Here is a 20,703-nt window from a genome sequence, read left to right as displayed (position 1 = left end):
GCCACCACTCCCAGCTAAGTTTTTGTATTTTTAGTAGAGAGAGGGTTTCACCGTGTTAGCTAGGATGGTCTCGATCTCCTGACCTCGTGATCCGACCACCTCAGCCTCCCAAAGTGCTGGGATTACAGGTGTGAGCCACCGCGCCAGGCCTCTTCTGCCTTTTTTTAAAGCTCATCTTTGGGTGAAAAATTGCTGCGATCTTCTGCAGTCCAACTACAACAAACAGCGCTTTGATCAACCTTTAGAGGCTTCAACCTGGCTGAAGAATTTCAAAACTACAAATGAGCACTTCCTGGCTGGGCTCGGTGGCTCATGCCTGTAATCCCAGTACTTTGAGAGACCGAGGTGGGTGAATCACTTGAGGTCGGAAGTTCAAAACCAGCCTGAACAACATGGAGAAACCCCATTTCTACTAAAAATACAAAATTAGCCACGTGTGGTGGTGCATGCCTGTAATCCCAGCTACTTGGGAGGCTGAGGCAGGAGAATCGCTTGAACCCAGGAGGCAGAGGTTGCGGTTAGTGGAGATGTTGCCATTGCACGCCAGCCTGGGCAACAAGAGGGAAACACCGCCACAAAAACAAAACAAAACAAATGAGTGCTTCCTGAACCAGGTGACTAGACTCCCAGAATTTGAGTGCTAGGTAGTCTTTATATGGCTTCTGTCCTCCTTGTGCCCTGAGTACCAATGGACCATGGAGAACTGATACTGGAGTTGGAATAACTGTATCATTTTTAATTTCTTTTTGTAAGTTTTGCTCACAGTGGACTCATAACTTGAAACTCATTTATCCATGTGAAATAAATAGGCAACAGTAAGTTGTTCCCATTTTGTGGGTAGCAAAGTGAAATCCAGTTGATTCATTGACTTTTCAAGGTATAGCCTCCAATCCCTGGCAAGCACATTTCCAACTACATGATTTTCTCCAGATAAGATCTTTTTAGGGAACCAGAAATGTATTGGAAAAATTCTTTACCCTGGTGATTCTAGACCAGGGGCCGTTCAACTCTGGGTATAAATCAGAGTCACCTAAGAGCTTGTTAAAAATGCAGATGCCATTCTGGACATTTTCATCAGAATCCCTTATGTATGTTTTTTCAAGACTCCAAGCGGAAACGGATTAGAAAGCATTCACTTTGGTCAGGCACGGTGGCTCACGCCTGTAATCCCAGCACTTTGGGAGGCTGAGGCAGGCGGATCATCTGAGGTCAGGAGTTCAAGATGAGCCTGGCCAACGTGATGAAATCCCATCTCTACTAAAAATACAAAAATCAGCTGGATGTGGTGGTGGCTGCCTGTAATCCCAGCCACTTGGGAGGCTGAGGCAGGAGAATCGATTGAGCCCAAGAGGCGGAGGCAGTGAGCCGAGGTCGCGCCATTGCACTCCACCCTGGGCAACCGAGGGAGACTCTGTCTCAAACAAACAAAAAAATGCAGATGCCAGAGTCTCATTCTTGACATTTTCACCAGAATCCCTTATGTTTTTTCTTTTTTGTTGTTGTTTTTTGAGACACAATCTTGCTCTGGGTGAAGTCCAGAAGACGCTCTTGGAGTGGAGGGAGAGCTCCATGGTGGATTGGAGTAGACACAGAAAGGAAATAAAAGTCCATACAAAAAGTCTTTTTTTTTTTGCATACAAAAAAAAAGAGTAGCTTGTTGGGGTAAGAGTCTAGAAGTAAGATCTCTTGGGAGATGATAATTACCTCAGAACGTAATTTGGATATGGTAGCTTCTGGCTACACAATTTCCTGGGGAACACAGTGCAGCAGGAGGAAACTGCCACTTACTTGTGTTTGTCTCCATTTTAGCTCCTACAGAAGAAGGGAAAAAAGAGCTGCTGTTCCTAAGTAACGCGAACCCCTCGCTGCTGGAGCGGCACTGTGCCTACCTCTAAACCACGATCACAACATGTGAGGAAGACAGTGGACATCTGCTTTCGGTAAAAAAAAAAAAAATTCCATAATATTCCAAAAACCAAAACTTGTATTTTCATGTGCCAAGTACTACCCTGAACCCACAAGATGGAAGTTATGTATAGGCATTTTATTACGTATTATAAGTAATCTAGAGCTGATTTAAAGTGTTCTACGGGCAGATCACTTGAAGTCAGGACTTTGAGATCAGCCTGGCCAACATGGTGAAACCCCACCTATACTAAAAATGCAAAAATTAGCTGGGCGTGGTGGCGTGCGCCTGTAATCCCAGCTACTCGAGTGGCTGAGGCAGGAAAATCACTTACTCGGGAGGTGGAGGTGGCAGTGAGCCGAGGTGGTGGCTCTGCACTCCAGCTTGGGCGAGAGAGCAAGACTCTATCTCAAAAAATACATACATAAATAAATAAAAATAAAATACAGTGTACTGTGCCATTTTACATGAGGGACTTCAGCATCTGAAGATGTTACCTGGGGAAAGTGGGGTCCTGAAACGAATCCCCCATAAGTACTAGGAATCACTATAATGGAAAATCAGTCATATTCCCTTTATCCCAGTGCTTTTCTAGAAGGAAACTCTGAGGCCGGGCGCGGTGGCTCAAGCCTGTAATCCCAGCACTTTGGGAGGCCGAGACGGGCGGATCACAAGGTCAGGAGATTGAGACCATCCTGGCCAAAACGGTGAAACCCCATCTCTACTAAAAAAATACAAAACCGGCCGGGCGCGGTGGCTCAAGCCTGTAATCCCAGCACTTTGGGAGGCCGAGACGGGTGGATCACGAGGTCAGGAGATCGAGACCATCCTGGCTAACACGGTGAAACCCCGTCTCTACTAAAAAATACTAAAAAACTAGCCGGGCGAGGTGGCGGGCGCCTGTAGTCCCAGCTACTCTGGAGGCTGAGGCAGGAGAATGGCGTAAACCCGGGAGGCGGAGCTTGCAGTGAGCTGAGATCCGGCCACTGCACTCCAGCCTGGGCGACAGAGCAAGACTCCGTCTCAAAAAAAAAAAAAAAAAAAAAAAAAAAAAAAAAAAAAAAGATCTAACTAAATGGAAAGACAATCCATGTTCATTGACTGGAGTACTCAATAATGTTAAGATGGCAATTATTCCCATATTGACCTATAGATTCAACGCAATCACTATCAAAATTTCAGCAGGTGTTTTGGAAAACTGCCCAAGCACGGTGGCCCGTGCCTATAATCTCAGCACCCTGGGAAGCCGAGGTGGGCAGATCACTTGAGCCCAGGAGTTCAACACCAGCCTGGCCAGCATGGTAAAATCCCCTCTCTGCTAAAACAACAAAAATCAGCAGGGTGTGGTGGTGTGTACCTGTAATCCCAGCTACATGGGAGGCTGAAGCAGGAGAATCACTTGAACCCGAGAGGCAGAGGTTGCAGTGAAGGGGTGGCCTGCCCCTCCACATCTGTGGGCGTTTCTCGTTAGGTGGAATGAGAGACTTGAGAAAAGAAATGAGACACAGAGACAAAGTATAGAGAAAGAAAAAGTGGGCCCAGGGGACCGGCGCTCAGCATACAGAGGACCCGCGCCAGCACCAGTCTCTGAGTTCCCTTAGTATTTATTGATAATTATCTTTATCATCTTAGAAAAAAGGGAAGTAGCAGGATAATAGGATCATCGTAGGGAGAAGGTCAGCAGTGAGACATATGAATAAAGATCTCTGTGACATAAGTTTAAGGAAAAGTGCTGTGCGTTGATATGCATATGCAAACATCTTCATAAACCTTTTTAGTGCACAAAGAGCAGCATTGCGCTAGCAAGTCCCACCTTTCGCCCTAAGGCGGTTTTCTCCTTTCTCAGTAAACAGAGCATCAAGGCAGGAGACACATGCTTTTCTCTATCTCAACTGCCAACAACCGCCAAGAGGCCTTCTTTCCTCTTGTACTGGTCCTCCTCAGCACAGACCCTTCACGGGTCTGGGGGACGATCAGGTCTTTTCCATCCCACGAGGCCATATTTCAGACTATCACATGGGGAGAAACCTTGGACAATACCTAGCTTTCCTAAGCAGAGGTCCCTGCGACCTTTGGCAGTGTACCTGTCCCTGGGTACTTGAGATTAAGAGAATGGTGATGACTTTTAACCAGCAAGCTGCCTTCAGGCACTTGTTTAACAAAGCACACCCTGCCCAGCCCAAAATCCTTTAAATCTTGAGTCACCACAGCACGTCTCTTGCAAGGACAAGGTTGCGGGTTAGGGTCACAGATTAACAGCATCTCAAATACAGAACAAAATGGAGTCTCTTATGTCTACCTCTTTCTATATAGACACAGTAACAGGCTGATCTCTCTTTCTTTTCCCCACATTGCAGTGAGCTGAGATCACACCACTTTACTCCATCCTGGGCATCAATGAGACTCTCTCTCAAAAAAACAAAAGAAAACAGAAATTACAAAAAGAAATAGAATATCATGGTTACAGAATTAACATACTTCAGTAATTGGTAGAAGAGACAAAAGAATTGGTAAGAACATAAAGATTTAATAGCATGATTAACACACTTGTCCTAATGGAAGTGTTTTTAAAGATGAAATCCCAGACTGGGCACAGTGGCTCATGTCTGTAATCCCAGTACTTTGGGAGGCCGAGGCAGGTGGATCACCAGAGGTCAGGAGTTCGAGACCAGCCTGGACAACATGGTGAAACCACGTCTCTACTAAAAATACAAAAACTAGCAGGGCATGGTGGCGGGCACCTGTAATCCCAGCTACTTGGGAGGCTGAGGCAGGAGAATTGCTTGAACCTGGGAGGCAGAGGTTGCAGTGAGTTGAGATCACACCACTGTACTACAGCCTGGGTGACAGAGCAAGACTCTGTCTCCAAAAGAAAAAGCAAAATTAAATCTCAAAACAACTTTTTTTTGGTAGAAGTTCTTTTACATTCACCCAATATATTTTATTTTTGACAGTCTAAATACAGTCATCTTTTTTAACCCAGGAAGACAGAGAGAAAAGGGAGCAACTTAAATTGCATAAAGCTGAACTTGGACATCACCAAACCTCTAGAAAGGCATAAGATTATGAAATAATGCTTTAATAAACATACTATTAATTTTTTTTTTTTTCCTGAGAAGGAGTTTCGTTCTGTCTCCCAGGCTGGAGTGCAGTGGCGCAATTTCGGCTCACTGCAAACTCCGCTTCCCGGGTTCACACCATTCTCCTACCTCAGCCTCCCGAGTAGCTGGGACTACAGGCACCTGCCACCACACTCGGATAATTTTTTGTATTTTTTATGGAGACGGGGTTTTACCATGTTAGCCGGGATGGTCTCAGTCTCTTGACCTCGTGATCCGCCCACCTCGGCCTCCCAAAGTGCTAGGATTACAGGCGTGAGCCACCGCGCCCAGCCAACATATTATTAATTTAATAAGCACTTGTTCTACAAAGTAGAAAATACATCAGGTCATTATATTTGACCCTTGAGCAACAACATTTCTGGACCGCATGGGTCCACTTATTCGCAGATCTTTTTCAATAGAAATTATACGGAGTAGACCTGCCTTTCTGCCCTCACCTTCCACCTATCACATCCCACAACTTCTGAATGTACTTTCTTTTGAAACACATAAAGAACCTGTTCAAAATTGACTGACAATGGACCGTAAACTGACTCAATATATTTCAAAGAATTTAAATCATACAACTGTGTACTCTGATTCTAATGCAATTTAAACTAGAAACCAGAAACAAAAAGAGAAGTAGAAACTCCTCACATGTCTGGAAATTAAAACATATTTTTCTGATGTGCCCATTGGTCAGGAAAATAAATCAGACTATAAGTGAGAAATTAATTCAAATTAAATGATTATATAATTACTAAACACAAAACTTAAACAAAAATTTTGTACATTGAAAATACTGGCTGGCAGGGCACGGTGGCTCAGGGTGTAATCCCAGCACTTTGGGAGGCCAGGGCGGGAGGATTCCTTGAGCCCAGGACTTCAAGGCCACCCTGGGCACCATAGTGAAACCTCATCTCCACCAAAAATGCAAAATTAGCTGGGTGTGATGGCGCACGCCTGTAGTACCAGCTACCTGGGGGGCTGAGGTGGGAGGATGGCTTGAGCCCAAGAAGTTGAAGTTGCAGTGAGCCATTTTGTGCCACTGCACTCCGGCTTGAGTGACAAAACGAGATCCTATCTCAAAACATGATAAAATTAAATATTTAAAAATATTAAAATTGATAAAAATTGATTTACTATGGACAGAAAACAGATAACTTTTCGCCTTTAAAACAGATAATATTGGGCCGGGCGCAGTGGCTCATGCCTGTAATCCCAGCACTTTGCGAGGCTGAGGCGGGTGGATCACCTGAGGTCAGGAGTTCAAAACCAGCAGGGCCAATATGGCAAAACCCCATCTCTACTAAATATACAAAAATTAGCTGGGCGTGGTGGCAGACACCTGTAATCCCAGCTACTCAGGAAGCTGAGGCAGGAAAGTCACTTGAACCCGGGATATGGAGGTTTCAGTGAGCCGAGATTGCACCACTGTACTCCAGCCTGGGCAATAGAGCAAGACTCCATTTCAAAACAAAACAAAAACAATATTGAAAATAAAAAAGCACATCACCACAGATCCTGCAGACGTGAAACAGGTTAAATGAGTTCACAATAAATAACTTGGTAGTAATAGCTCTGAATTTGTAGATGAAATGGACAAATTTCCAGAAAAATATGGCTTACCAATATTGACACAGAAAAAATATAAACTTTAAATACTCCCGTACTAATACAGAACTTGAATAATTCATAAGTGAAAAATTTTCTACAAACACTCCAAGCAGGGCACGGTTCACTCCTACCATCCCAGCACTTTCAGAGGCCGATGTGGGAGGATGGCTCGAGCCCTGGAGTTCGTGACCAGCCTGAGCAACATAGAGAGACCTCCTCTCTACAAAAAAGGTTTGAAATCTTGTAGTCACAGCTACTCCGGAGGCTGAAGTGTGAGGATCGCTTGAGTTCAGGGGTTCAAGCTGCAGTGAGCTCTGATCTAGCCATTGCACTCCCTCCAGCCTGGCTGACAATGAGATAATGTCTCAAAAACAAAGAAAAACCCACTCTAGGTCTATATAACTTGGCCTGTAAATTCTAGCAAACATTTAAAGAAATGATGCCAACCTCATACAAATTCTTGTGGAAGAGGGAAAATACTTCCCAACTTGTTTTTGAGGCCACTGTTACTCTAATATCAAATGCTGATAAGAACATCAAAGAAAAGGAAAATTAGCCAATTCCATTCATACATATGGATGCAAAAATCCCAAACAAAATATCAGTAAATAGATCCAACTTTTTTTTCTTTTTTTTTTTGACAGAATATTGCTCTATCACCCAGGCTGCACTGCAGTAGCATAATCTCAGCTCAGTGCAACCTCCGCCTCCTGGGTTTAAGCAATTCTCCTGCCTCAGCCTCCCGAGTAGCTGGGACTACAGGCTCTGGCCACCATGTTCAGCCATTTTTTTTTTTTTTTTTTTTTTTTTGAGACGGAGTCTGGCCGGGCGCGGTGGCTCAAGCCTGTAATCCCAGCACTTTGGGAGGCTGAGACGGGTGGATCACGAGGTCAGGAGATCGAGACCATCCTGGCTAATACGGTGAAACCCCGTCTCTACTAAAAAAATACAAAAAACTAGCCGGGCGAGGTGGCGGGCGCCTGTAGTCCCAGGCTCTGTCGCCCAGGCTGGAGTGCGGTGGCCGGATCTCAGCTCACTGCAAGCTCCGCCTCCCGGGTTTACGCCATTCTCCTGCCTCCGCCTCCCAAGTAGCTGGAACTACAGGCGCCTGCCTCGTCGCCCGGCTAGTTTTTTTTGTATTCTTCAGTAGAGACGGAGTTTCACCGTATTAGCCAGGGTGGTCCCGATCTCCTGACCTTGTGATCCGCCCGTCTCGGCCTCCCAAAGTGCTGGGATTACAGGCTTGAGCCACCGCGCCCGGCCTGCTCAGCCTTTTTTAAAAAACTTTTATTTTATTTTATTTTTTTATTTTTCAGTAGAGACAGGGTCTCGCCATGTTGGCCAGGCTGGTCTCGAACTCCTGGCCTTAAGTGATCTGCCTGCCTCAGCCTCCCAAAATGCTGGGATTACAGGTGTGAACCACTGTGCCTGGCCAAGATCCAACTTTTTTTTTCTATGTTTTCTTCTTCCTCTTTTTTTTTTCAGATATAGTCTTGCTCTATCTCCCAGGCTGGAGTGCAATGACGTGATCTCGGCTCACTGCAACCTCCGCCTCCCAGGTTCAAGCAATTCTGCCCCAGCCTCCCGAGGAGCTGGGACCACAGGTGCGTGCCACCACTGCCAGCTAATTTCTGTATTTTTAGTAGAGACGGGGTTTCACCATGTTGCCCAGGCTGTTCTCAAATTCCTGACCTCAGGTGATCTGCCTGCCTCGGCCTCCCAAAGCTGGGATTACAGGCATGAGCCATTGCACCCGGCCTTTTTTTCTTTTTTTCTTTTTCTAGCAACACGATCTCACTATGTTACCCAGGCTTGTTTTGACCTCCTGGGCTCAAGTGATTCACCTGCCTCAGCCTTCCAAAGTGCTGGGATTACAGGCATGAGCCACTGCAGCCGGCCCAGATCCAACATTTTATGTTTACTTATTTTTTGAGACAGAGTCTCGATCTGTTGCACAGTCTGGAGTGCAGTGGCCCTATCTTGGCTCACTGCAACCTTTGCCTCTCGGGTTCAAGTGATTCTCCTGCCTCAGACTACAGAGTAGTTGGGATTACAGGCATGTGCCACCTCGTTCTGCTAATTTTGTGTTCTTAGTAGAGATGGGGTTTCACCATGTTTGCCAGGCTGGTCTCAAACTTCTGACCTTGTGATCTGCCCGCCTTGGCCTCCCAAAGTGCTGGGATTACAGGCGTGAGCCACCACGCCCAGCCAGATCCAATATTTTAAAAGGATAATCAACACAAATGAGTTTAGGTTTTTTTGTTTGTTTGTTTGAGACAGAGTCTTGCTCTGTCACCAGGCTGGAGTGCTGTGGCACGATCTCGGCTCACTGTAACCTCTGACTCCCTGATTCAAGTGATTCTCCTGCCTCAGCCTCCCAAGTGGCTGGTATTACAGGCACGTGCCACCACGCCCAGATAATTTTTGTATTTTAGTAGAGATGGGGTTTCACTATGTTGGCCAGGCTAGTCTCGAACTCCTGACCTCGTGATCCGCCTGCCTCGGCCTCCCAAAGTGCTAGTATTACAAGCACGAGTCACTGTGTCCGGCCAAGTTTAGGTCTATTTTAGGAAAGGAAGATAGTATTACATGAAAATCTAACGATGTAATTTATTCATTAGCACAACAAAGGAAGGATAAAATAATGTAATTATCTTGGTTTGGAGAAAGCTGTAAAAAACATTCAAATCTATTCATGATCAAAACTCTTAGCAAATCAGGACAGAAAACTTCCTTAAACTGTCAGACTATACAACTTTTCAGCCCACATCATACTTAGAAAAGTGAAATAGTAGCCCGGCACATTGGCTCACACCTGTAATCCCAACATTTTGGGAGGCCGAGGTGGGCAGATCACTTGACCTCAGGAGACCAGCCTGGACAAGACGATGAAACCCCCTCTGTACAAAAAATATAAAAATTAGCCGGATGCGGTGGCCTATGCCTGTAATTGCAACTACTTGGGAGGCTGAGGTGGGAGGATTGCTTCAGCCCAAGAGGTTGAAGCTGCAGTAAGCCGGGAGATTGCACCACTGCACTCCAGCCAGGGCAAGAGAGTGAGACCATCTCAAAATAAATAAATAAAAACTAAATATAATACATGAGAAAATACAAAGAACTCAGAATAGATAAGATGATCTAACCTTTTTTTAAAAAAAATTTCAAACCTACAAGAATGCTGAGAGAGTACTGCAAAAGAACGTCTATAACTTTCACTTAGATTCAATTAACATTTTGTCACTTTTTAAAATTTCGAGACAGGGTCTCCCTCTGTCTCTGGCTGGAGTGCAGTGGTCCAAACAGGGTTCACCACAGCCTCTAATTCCTGGGCTGAAGTGATCCTCCCACCCTAGTCTCTGGTTAGGACTACAGATGTGGGCTGCCCAGGTAATTTTTTGAAAAATTATTTTATAGAGAGGCTGGGGGTAGGGGGAGTCTCATTACTTTGTCCAGTCTAGCCTCAAATTCTCGAATTTCTGGACTCAAGCGATCCTCCTGCCTCAGCCTCACCAAAACGTGGGAATACAGGCGTGAGCCTCGGCGCCCAACCAATATTTGCCTTATCTTTTTTTTTTTTTTTTTTTGAGATGTAGTCTGGCTCTGCTGCCCAGGCGGGAGTGCAGTGGCGAGATCTCGGCTCACTGCAAGCTCCGCCTCCCAGGCTCATGCCATTCTCCTGCCTCAGCCTCCCGAGTAGCTGGGACTACCGGTGCCACCACCAAGCCCGGCTAATTGTTTGTATTTTTAGTAGAGATGGGGTTTCACCGTGTTAGCCAGGATGGTCTCCATCTCCCGACCTCGTGATCTGACCGCCTCGGCCTCCCAAAGTGCTGGGATTACAGGCGTGAACCACGGCGCCTAGCCCTTTTTTTTTTTTTTTTTTTCAGACGGAGGTTTGCTCTTGTCGCCCAGGGTGGATTGCAGTGGCGCTATCTCGGCTCACTGCAACTTCCGTCTCCCAGGTTCAAAGGATTCCTTGACTCACCCTCCTGAGTAGCTGGGAGTACAAGCGCCCGCCACCACGCCCGGCTAAATTTTTTGTGTTTTTAGTAGACACCGGGGTTTCATCATGTTGGCCAGGCTGGTTTCAACCTCCTGGCCTCTGCTGATCCTCCCGCCTCGGCCTCCCAAACTGTTGGGATTACAGGCGTGAGCCACTGCGCCCGGCCCTTGCCTTCTTTCTACATACACACAAGAATGTTAATCATAGCACCTAATAGCCCAAAATTGGAAACAATCCCAACAGCTATTATCAGCAGAATATATTCTTTCTTTAGAATAGTTTCGTGGTGATGTATTCATACAATGGACTATTCCGCAGCGATGAACATGAATTATAGATATATGCAAAAATATAAATTACATAAACCATATTGAACAAAAGACACCAACAGATACAGACTCTATTTACATAAGGTATTAGATACCGGAGATAGATAAATACATGTAAATGATAGAGATATGATAGCTAGGCCAGTCCACATATTAGTCGTGATCCGCGTGACTTCTGAAGACATGAGAGGGCATGGGAGGCTTTAGGGGAGCTTCCGTTTTTCTGGCGAGGTTTTATTTTTGCCCGGGAAGCTATCAGCCAGCGGAGATCTGTGAGAAGGGATAAGACCTCAGGGGAAGTACGAGGAAGAGCCTTCCGCGGCCCGCGACCGGGCGGCCGCTTCAGCGGCCGAGGCAGCGCCCAGCCGGCTCCAACGTGAAGCAGGAGCAAAGGCGTGGCCCGTGGACCCCGCCCCTCGCAGGCAACCACAGAGAAGCCGGACTGGGCCACGTCTGGGAAGAGGCAGGAATCGGCGAATCGTTTCTCCAATAGAAAAGGATGTGTTTGCGGACCAATAGGTCGCCGAGAATGACACCCGCCCACGCGCCTGCCAAGCCAATCGGCTAGGAGCAGCGAGCGGCGGGGCTGGGTCGCTGCGGTCCCTTGGAGCCGCGCAGTATGGCGGGCGGGGCCCGGGAAGTGCTCACACTGCAGTTGGGACACTTTGCCGGTTTCGTGGGCGCGCACTGGTGGAACCAGCAGGTGAGGTCGGCCGGCAGCTGCCCCCCGAGGACCCCTTCGGGATCTACAGTCCCGACTTTCAGCCGGCCTGCCTCGTCCTCTCTGCTTCCCCAGGATGCTGCGCTGGGCCGAGCAACCGATGCCAAGGAGTCGCCGGGAGAGCTGTGCCCCGACGTCCTGTATCGTACGGGCCGGACGCTGCACGGCCAGGATACCTACACGCCGCGACTCATCCTCATGGATCTGAAGGGTGAGGTGGTGGCAGGGTCGGCCAGTGCCCTGTGTTTCCCTTCTGCGAGCCGAGTCCTTGCGCTGCCGTTATCTTCAAGACCCTCCCACGTTACTGAGCTCAAGGACTGGAGATGAGGAGCTGAGCACAACATGCCAGCACTTGAGGGGCCCACGATAGTTGCTCAAGAGCCATCTCGGGAATGGGCTGCTAGGCCTTGGAGACAGTGAGGACTTGAACCAGAGCACTACTGTGGGACTGCTAGATGTGGTTTTTGCCCCCGGTCCCATAGCTAATGACTAAGCTGGAAACGGAAAGATGGAAGCTAGATTCTCCTAGGCCAAGGTTTTCCCCCAACTAGTGTATATCCCAGAAAGGTTGGAAGAGCCAAGTGCTGGAGAGATGGTGACAGCAGGTGTCAGGTGATCAGAGGAAGGTTGGCTAGAGGGGGAGGGTGCCCCAGGCTTTGACCTAACTTTGTCTCTGTTATTTCTGTACAGGTAGTTTGAGCTCCCTAAAAGAGGAAGGTGGACTCTACAGGGACAAACAGTTGGATGCTGCAATAGCATGGTGTGTAATTGATGTGTGGATAAGGGTGGGGAACATACATGTACACACAACGCAGGAGAACTCATCAGAGTGCGGTTTCTTTGATCAATCTCCAATCTCTTTCAGGCAGGGGAAGCTCACCACACACAAAGAGGAACTCTGTCCCAAGAATCCTTATCTCCAGGACTTTCTGAGTGCAGAGGTGAGGGCCTCTGCCCTGAACTTTTTTTTTTTTTTTTTTTGAGACGGAGTCTCGCTCTGTCGCCCAGGCTGGAGTGCAGTGGCCGGATCTCGGCTGACTGCAAGCTCCGCCTCCCGGGTTCACGCCATTCTCCTGCCTCAGCCTCCCGAGCAGCTGGGACTACAGGCGCCCACCACCACGCCCGGCTAGTTTTTTGTATTTTTTAGTAGAGACGGGGTTTCACCGTGTTAGCCAGGATGGTCTCGATCTCCTGACCTCGTGATCCACCCATCTCGGCCTCCCAAAGTGCTGGGATTACAGGCTTGAGCCACCGCGCCCGGCCTGCCCTGAACTTTTTAACCCAGTGCTACAACCCGAGGGCCTCCATAGGGGCAGGTAAAAGGGGATTTTAATCACTTTAAATGTCCTAGAATGATATTTTGGGAAAAAGCACGTCTTTTCCTAAGGACCACGACTCGGTGAACAGAAAGGAGGCTGTGCGGTGTGGCCAGCCAACTCAAGAAGGATGAACCAACCTTTGCCTCTAAACTGCCTGGAACTAAATGTAGATTTTTTTCACCCCTCCCAGGGAGTGCTGAGTAGTGATGGTGTTTGGAGGGTCAAATCCATTCCCAATGGCAAAGGTGAGACTTCTCCAGATACTGATGGATGCGGGTCTGGGTAGAGCAGAAATGTGGAGAAAGGTACATTTCCTCTGCTTGTCTTCAGGTTCCCCACCACTCACCACCGCTACAACTCCAAAACCACTTATCCCTACAGAGGCCAGCATCAGGGTCTGGTCAGACTTCCTCAGAGTCCATCTCCATCCCCGGAGCATCTGTATGATTCAGAAGTACAACCACGATGGGTATGGGGACCCCAGAGGCTGTGAGGCAAGAAATGTGGGTCCCCACCAATGCAGGATGAGGCTCTTGAGGCCATCTTTCCTGCTCTCCCCCAGGACAAGAGGTTGAGGAGCTGAGAGAAGATATGTAAGTCTTGGATTGTGTTTACTTGTGGCAGGGAAGCAGGTCGGCTGGAAGCTTTTGGCCAAGGGGAAAGTGTCCTAAAGGAACCCAAGTACCAGGAAGAGCTGGAGGACAGGCTGCACTTCTACGTGGAGGAATGTGACTACTTGCAGGTAGCGGCGTGGCAACGTGCACTCCAGGGTAGAAGCTCTTCTCATCCTACTCCCTAACTATTTTTCATCACTCACCTCCGCTCAGGGCTTCCAGATCCTGTGTGACCTGCACGATGGCTTCTCTGGGGTAGGCGCGAAGGCGGCAGAGCTGCTACAAGATGAATATTCAGGGCGGGGAATAATAACGTGGGGCCTGCTACCTGGTCCCTACCATCGTGGGGTGAGTGGAACTTGGAGGAGTAAGCAGTCACACAGTGGGGAGGGAGAAATGAGAATCCCAGGGGGAGAGTTGCTTAATGCAAACTACTCTTTTTCTTCACCAGGAGGCCCAGAGAAACATCTATCGTCTATTAAACACAGCTTTTGGTCTCATGCACCTGACTACTCACAGCTCTCTCGTCTGTCCCTTGTCGTTGGGTGGGAGCCTGGGCCTGCGACCTGAGCCACCTGTCAACTTCCCTTACCTGCATTATGATGTAAGTCTCGGTGCTCTTGTTCTGACTGCAGCAGGCTACGGGGCCTCCTCATACTCCCAGTCAGCCGCTGTCTGTTATTGGCTCTGTTCCTGAGGCCCGAGCTTGAACTCAGCTGTGATGTGGCCTCAGATCACACTGTCCTATGCCCTATGCTGGTCCCACCAGAGGCCAGACATACCCCTGCTTTGTCCCCTGGATCTTTCTGGTGTTAATATTCTGCCTCCACACATTCTTTTCCAGGCCTGAGGCCAAGTGCCCCTCTTGGTGTCTTCTTACAGGCCACTCTGCCCTTCCACTGCAGTGCCATCCTGGCTACAGCCCTGGACACAGTCACTGTTCCTTATCGCCTGTGTTCCTCTCCAGTTTCCATGGTTCATCTGGCTGACATGCTGAGCTTCTGTGGGAAAAAGGTATGAAGCTTTGTGAGGGGTTGGGTCAGTGCTGAGAAAATGTCCTCTAACGTGTTCTCTTCCTTCTCTTTAGGTGGTGACAGCAGGAGCAACCATTCCTTTCCCCTTGGCTCCAGGCCAGTCCCTTCCTGATTCCCTGATGCAGTTTGGAGGAGCCACCCCATGGACCCCACTGTCTGCATGTGGGGAACCTTCTGGAACACGTTGCTTTGCCCAGTCAGTGGTGCTGAGGGGTATAGACAGAGCATGCCACACGAGGTGAGAGCTGTTGATCCTTAGGAACCCTTGTCAGATTTTGTTTCGTATCCTTTTCCCCCTAATTTCTCTGGGACATTCTAATGATATTGTTCCCTCCCCACCCCTTAAAAAGGAAGCAAAAAAAAGGGGGGGGGGCTCTTTTTTTGTTGATCCAGCTGATGGCCTGAGAACATAAGAATTCTTAGTTTCTTATTCATGCTGCCACAGCCTAATGGTGGTTTTGGCTTTGTTCTGGCAGCCAGCTCACCCCAGGGACACCTCCACCCTCCTCCCTTCACACATGTACCACTGGGGAAGAAGTCTTGGCTCAGTATTTACAACAGCAGCAGCCTAGAGTCATGAGGTCAGTGTAGCGGTTGCTCCTGCCCTTCTTGCCAACCTCAACCCTCCTGTAACTTCTTATGCACTTAGCGTCTGTTCTCTGCCCCCACAGTTCTTCCCATCTGCTGCTGACTCCCTGCAGGGTGGCTCCTCCTTACCCCCACCTCTTCTCAAGCTGCAGTCCACAGGGTATGGCTCTGGATGGTTCCCCCAAGGGAGCAGGTATGTAGGAGGTAAAGAAAACTGACATTTCAAGTATGGGAGAGTTTTTACTATCTCCGTTCCTGGATTAAAAGTGCTGAAAAAGTCCACAGTTAAACATTGTTTTGGCCGGGCGTGGCGGCTCAAGCCTGTAATCCCAGCACTTTGGGAGGCCGTGACGGGTGGATCACGAGGTCAGGAGATCGAGACCATCCTGGCAAACACGGTGAAACCCCGTTTCTACTAAAAAAAAAAACAAAAAAACAAAAAAACAAAAAAATAGCCGGGCGAGGTGGCGGGCGCCTGTAATCCCTGCTACTCGGGAGGCTGAGGCAGGAGAATGGCATAAACCCGGGAGGCGGAGCTTGCAGTGAGCTGAGATCCGGCCACTGCACTCCAGCCTGGGTGACAGAGCGAGACTCCGCCTCAAAAAAACAAACAAACAAACAAACAAACAAAACATTGTTTTATTCACCCTATGGCTCCCAAGAAAAGCATTCTTCCTCTGGAGTACTGGTGTACTAAGGGGACAGTACACCAAATTTGTTGAGTTTACAATCAAGTCTACTAAGGTTGGACTTCCGTATCAGTTTGACAGAGTCCCAGGGCAGAATAATCATCCATCTACAGGTCTGTCTTTCCTCTCCCTCCACAGCAGTGGAGACCATCCCAGTATTTGGGGCACTGTGTTCCTCTTCGTCCCTGCACCAGACCCTGGAGGCCTTGGCCAGAGACCTCACCAAACTTGACTTGCGGCGCTGGGCCAGCTTCATGGATGCTGGAGTGGAGCATGATGACGTAGCAGAACTCCTGCAGGAGCTACAAAGCCTGGCCCAGTGCTACCAGGGTGGTGACAGCCTCGTGGAGTAAAGTTCCCAGTGTGGGAGAGAGGAGCTAGTTTGCAATAAAAACAGCTGGATGCAGGAGCCCAGTGTCTTCGTGCAGAGGAGCTCAATGTTGCAGGACTAGCTACACCAACATATGCACTTTTTACATTTAGAAACACTGTGATTAGACCACAGAACAATAAATATGTGCCATCAGACCAAAAAAAAGTAGAGAAAGGAGCTGAACTCCACTCTCACTCGATACTATTTACAGAGGAGATCTGTAAGGTCTTCATAAAAGACCTTGAATGGTGCCTAGGATGGCAGAGCCCCTGGGTCCTACTCCATCCTCCAGCCTTTGTCCTCATCCTGGGCTCCTCTCCTGGTCTGTAAACTGGGCGCAAGGACTGTACAAGCAGAGTACAACTACCCTCCTGCCTAATGACAGGGCACCTGTTGGGTTTGGTCCTGCGTAGATGATACCCAAGTATTCCCAGAGTCTCATTCATCCAGCTCCTCTTCAGACAGAAGGTCCCCACGGTCAGACAGCTGGTCTGCGTTGCTGGTACTGGTAGCATCATCCTCATCCTCAGAGCTGGCTTCACAGGCAGTGTGGAAGAGCCGCATGAGTTCTCGAAAACGGTGGGAGACCTAAGAAAGGAGCAGGGCTGTATTCACTGATCCTTAGTAACATGTTAACATTTATGAAGCACTAAATATTGATTTGCAAAATCTTTTATGTATTCAACACAGCAAGGTTGGGAGAGCTATGTCATTATAGCTAAGGAAACTCAAGAGGCTAAATGTTTTGTCCAAAGTCACACGCCTCCTAAAAACAATTAGAATGGCCAGCACGGTGGCTCACACCTGTAATCCCAGCACTTTGGGAGGCCGAGGCAGGTGGATCACTTGAGGTCAGGAGTTTGAGACCAGCCTGGCCAACATGGTGAAACCCTGTCTCTACTAAAAATACAAAAATTGGTCGGGTGGCGGGTGCCTGTAATCCCAGCCATTCGGGAGGCTGAGGCAGGAGAATTGCTTGGACCCGGGAGGCAGAGGTTGCAGTGAGCTGAGATCATGCCAGCACTCCAGCCTGGGTGACAGAGCAGGACTCCGGCTCAAAAAGTAAAAAAGAAAAAGCTAGAATGGAAACTGGGGCTTCCACCAAAAAATGCAGTGTCCTTTCTCTTCTAGAACCGCTACCACCGTGATGACTCAAGCCTTTCCTTTTATCAGACCTTTACAAAAACCACTTACTGTCTTGGATGTGAAAGCTCCTTCTTTGGCCTTTCTATCTCTTCGTTGGCCACCTTGTCCTCTTTTTACTGGGTCTTCTCCACCCCCACTCCCGCTTACCTCAGCAGGGGTCTTATTTCCCAGCTGCTGGGAGATGATGCTGAAGGTCTGTGGCTGTGCCCCTTGCTCCTGGCACATGGTGAGGATCACACGGTCAGCTTCCCTGTAACCCAGGTATCATGATTAACCCTAGGGAGCCACATGGATGTGGTCTATGCTCTTTTCCAAACACACGTCATCCACCCTTACCTACCTTGACCACAGGACAACCTTTTCCCCAGTGGAGCTGACCTTGCTGTTGTTGGCACACACTGTAGCTTCTGTGGCCTTTGGCTGCTGCTCCCCCTCTGGACCCTTGCCCTGTGTTCCACTGTCTTTAGACAAACCCCCTCTAGGGGCTTTGGGAGAAGTCTCTGACGTGTCAATTCCTGATGGAGATTCATGGACAGGGGATGTCCTGTCTCTTGTCTTCACCCTACCTCTGCTTGAGGGCAGCCATCTCTCTTGAGTATCTGGTTTCCCGGACACATGTCTTCTCCCTGCATCTCTGGTCTTTGAGGAAACAGGACTCAGGAAGGAAGCACGGGGTTCCACGGTACCAGGCAATTTCTCAGTTTCTGATGCATCCCAGACCAGCATCAAAGCCTCTGACTCACCCACTGCCTTTTGGCCCTCCCTCTCTTTCTGAAGTCTGGGGGATGCCTTGGGGCAGGAGAGAACCTCAGGCCCAACCTGGTTTCTCTTAACAGTGTACAGTACAGCTCCAGTTTTGGGGGGAAATTGAGGAGTCTCTGATGAATGAGGTGGTGGGCCATCCAGGAGGAGCCGTTCTGTAAGAGTCACTTCTCGAGGGGACGGCAAAGTGGCCCCCACTGGCAATCCTGCTTAGGAGGAGAATAAGGATCTCAGGGTACTGTCAGGATCAAGATGCACCTAAGCACGAGAAATTACCATGGGTCACTGTGGCCAGGTACTGTGCAAAAATTCTAATACAAAAGAGGGCCGGGCATGGTGGCTCACACCTATAATGCCTGCACTTTGGGAAACCAAAGTGGTGGGATCGCTTGAGGCCAGGAGTTTGAGACTAGCCTGGGCAATATGATGAGATCCCATCACTACAAAAATTATAAATAATAAAAGAGTTGGGTGGAGGTGGAGGGCATAATGTCACTTATGCAAAGATATAAAGTCCTACTGCCAAAGCTGAGAATGGCCCAGTCTTTATGATGTAGATTACAGTAGATTTGGAGATGGGGGGAAGGGTTTTAGGAATAGAAACACAAGACAATGTTGAATCGCTGAAATTTGTAGCAGTCTTTTTTTTTTTTTGAGATGGATTTTTGCTCTTGTTGCCCAGGCTGGAGTACAGTGGCGTGATCTCAGCTCACTGCAACCACCACCTCCGGGGTTCAAGGGATTCTCCTGCCTCAGCCTCCTGAGTAGATGGGATTATAGGCTTCCACCACCAGGCCCAGCTAATTTTTTTTTTTTTTTTTTTTTGTATTTTTAGTAGAGACAGAGTTTCACCATGTTGGCCAGGCTGGTCTTGAACTCCTGTGGTAATCCACCCATCTCGGCCTCCCAAAGTGCTGGGATTACAGGCGTGAGCCACTGCCCCCAGCCACGCACTCTTAATTCTGCAAGAGAAGTGAGGCCATAGGATAGAAAAAGCCTGGACAGGAGAAGGGCTTCCTATGGGTACATCAGTGAAAGAGGTGGTATATCCATCCCTGAAAAGGCTATTTATCCAGGCTCATGGAGGTTCCTGTCTGGAGTACAGGAGAATGAGACTGAGAAACAGAAGGGCTGGGTTGGCAGATCACTCACCTGAAACAGGCGTCTCTCCCTTTCTGGTGGTCCTGACAGTCCTGATCTGGGTGGCCTCATGGGGCTCCTTGCTCTTGTAGGATTTGCTGCCACAGACCTGCAGAGATGGTCTTCTGGGTCAAAGGTGTCCTGACCGCCGATGTCTTCGGGGCACACCAAAGGAAGAAACCCTGCCTGATGCTCACCAAGTCAACCCACATGCATGTCTGCTCCAACAATTTTTTTTTTTTTTTTTTTTTTTTTTTTGAGGCGGAGTCTGGCTCTGTTGCCCGGACTGGAGTGCAGTGGCCGGATCTCAGCTCACTGCAAGCTCTGCCTCCTGGGTTTACGCCATTCTCCTGCCTCAGCCTCCCGAGTAGCTGGGACTACAGGCGCCCGCCACCTCGCCCAGCTAGTTTTTGTATTTTTAGCAGAGACGGGGTTTCACCGTGTTAGCCAGGACGGTCTCGATCTCCTGACCTCGTGATCCGCCTGTCTCGGCCTCCCAAAGTGCTGGGATTACAGGCTTGAGCCACCGCGCCCGGCCTTTTTTTTTTTTTTTGAGACAGAGTCTTGCTCTGTTGCCCAGACTGGAGAGCAGTGGCGCCATCTCAGCTCACTACAAGCTCCGCCTCCCGGGTTCATGCCATTCTGCCTCAGCCTCCCGAGTAGCTGGGACTACAGGCACCCGCCACCACGCACGGCTAATTTTTTGTATTTTTAGTAGAGATAGGGTTTCACCGTGTTAGCCAGGATGGTCTCGATCTCCTGACCTCGTGATCTGCCTGTGTCGGCCTCCCAAAGTGCTGGGATTACAGGCATGAGCCACCGCGCCCAGTCAACAATTTTGTTTTTTTAAGAGACAGGGTTTCAATTGGGTGCAGTGGTACATGTCTGTAAACCCAGCTACTTGGGAGGCTGAGGTGTGAGGATCATTTGAGCCCAAGGGTTCAAGATCAGCCTGGGCAACATAGCGAGACCCTGTCTCAAAACAACAACAACAAAAACAGAGGCCAGGTGTGGTGGCTCACGCCTGTAATCCCAGTACTTTGGAGACCGAGGGCGGGGATCACTTGAGGTCAGGGATTCCAGACTAGCCTAGCCACCATGGTGAAACCCCATCTCTACTAAAAATACAAAAATTAGTGTAATGTTGTGGCTGGGACCTGTAGTCTCAGTTACTTGGGAAGCTAAGGCACAAGAATTACTTGAACCCAGGAGGCAGAGGTTACAGTGAGCTGAGATTGTGCCACTGCACTCCAGGCTGGACAAAAGTGAGACTCCATCTCAAAAATAAAAAAAGAGAGAGACAAGGTCTCACAGATAACAGAGATTATCTTGCTCAGGTTGGAGTGCAGTGGCTATTTACA

The 20,703-nt window shown here is 48.6% G+C and overlaps 2 protein-coding genes and 1 pseudogene across 8 annotated transcripts in view; 2 read left to right on the top strand and 1 right to left on the bottom strand.

The window, feature by feature from the left end:
• Positions 1-11,475, top strand: part of LOC104659603 — a 47,741-nt pseudogene extending 36,266 nt beyond the window's left edge.
• Positions 11,098-16,977, top strand: LOC104666111 (misato mitochondrial distribution and morphology regulator 1). 7 transcript variants are annotated; one of them, XM_030937145.1, is made up of 14 exons: positions 11,100-11,659; positions 11,753-11,888; positions 12,368-12,437; positions 12,543-12,618; positions 13,187-13,241; positions 13,327-13,465; positions 13,621-13,738; positions 13,824-13,958; positions 14,062-14,214; positions 14,493-14,624; positions 14,698-14,882; positions 15,121-15,225; positions 15,316-15,425; positions 16,063-16,977. In XM_030937145.1, the coding sequence occupies exons 1-14, from the start codon at positions 11,576-11,578 to the stop codon at positions 16,272-16,274; spliced, it is 1,710 nt and encodes a 569-aa protein (XP_030793005.1). In that variant the 5' UTR covers positions 11,100-11,575; the 3' UTR covers positions 16,275-16,977. The 7 variants fall into 7 exon arrangements, 6 of the variants coding, with proteins under 6 accessions (XP_030793007.1, XP_030793005.1, XP_030793006.1 ...); XR_004059019.1 differs by having other exon boundaries at positions 11,101-11,659; positions 15,316-15,523; positions 15,866-16,094; XM_030937144.1 differs by having other exon boundaries at positions 11,102-11,659; positions 16,060-16,977.
• LOC104666115 (GON-4-like protein) overlaps positions 16,712-20,703 on the bottom strand; it is a 74,568-nt gene continuing 70,576 nt past the window's right edge. Inside the window, 4 exon segments of the mRNA XM_030934908.1 lie at positions 16,712-16,882; positions 17,588-17,690; positions 17,781-18,408; positions 19,355-19,451. Coding sequence (XP_030790768.1) covers positions 16,733-16,882; positions 17,588-17,690; positions 17,781-18,408; positions 19,355-19,451 — 978 coding nt within the window. The 3' untranslated portion in view covers positions 16,712-16,732.

Source organism: Rhinopithecus roxellana, chromosome 8 (genome assembly GCF_007565055.1).
Source record: "Rhinopithecus roxellana isolate Shanxi Qingling chromosome 8, ASM756505v1, whole genome shotgun sequence".
Classification (NCBI taxonomy): domain Eukaryota; kingdom Metazoa; phylum Chordata; class Mammalia; order Primates; family Cercopithecidae; genus Rhinopithecus; species Rhinopithecus roxellana.
This window is presented reverse-complemented; position numbering and strand designations above follow the sequence as displayed.

Bases quoted from the DNA above. Each gene is read 5' to 3' on its own strand.
- LOC104666111 (XM_030937144.1), top strand. From the start codon at position 11,576: ATGGCGGGCGGGGCCCGGGAAGTGCTCACACTGCAGTTGGGACACTTT. The intron at 14,215-14,492 runs GTAAGTCTCGGT...GTCTTCTTACAG, and splicing joins TCCCTTACCTGCATTATGAT to GCCACTCTGCCCTTCCACTG. The intron at 14,883-15,120 runs GTGAGAGCTGTT...TTGTTCTGGCAG, and splicing joins GACAGAGCATGCCACACGAG to CCAGCTCACCCCAGGGACAC.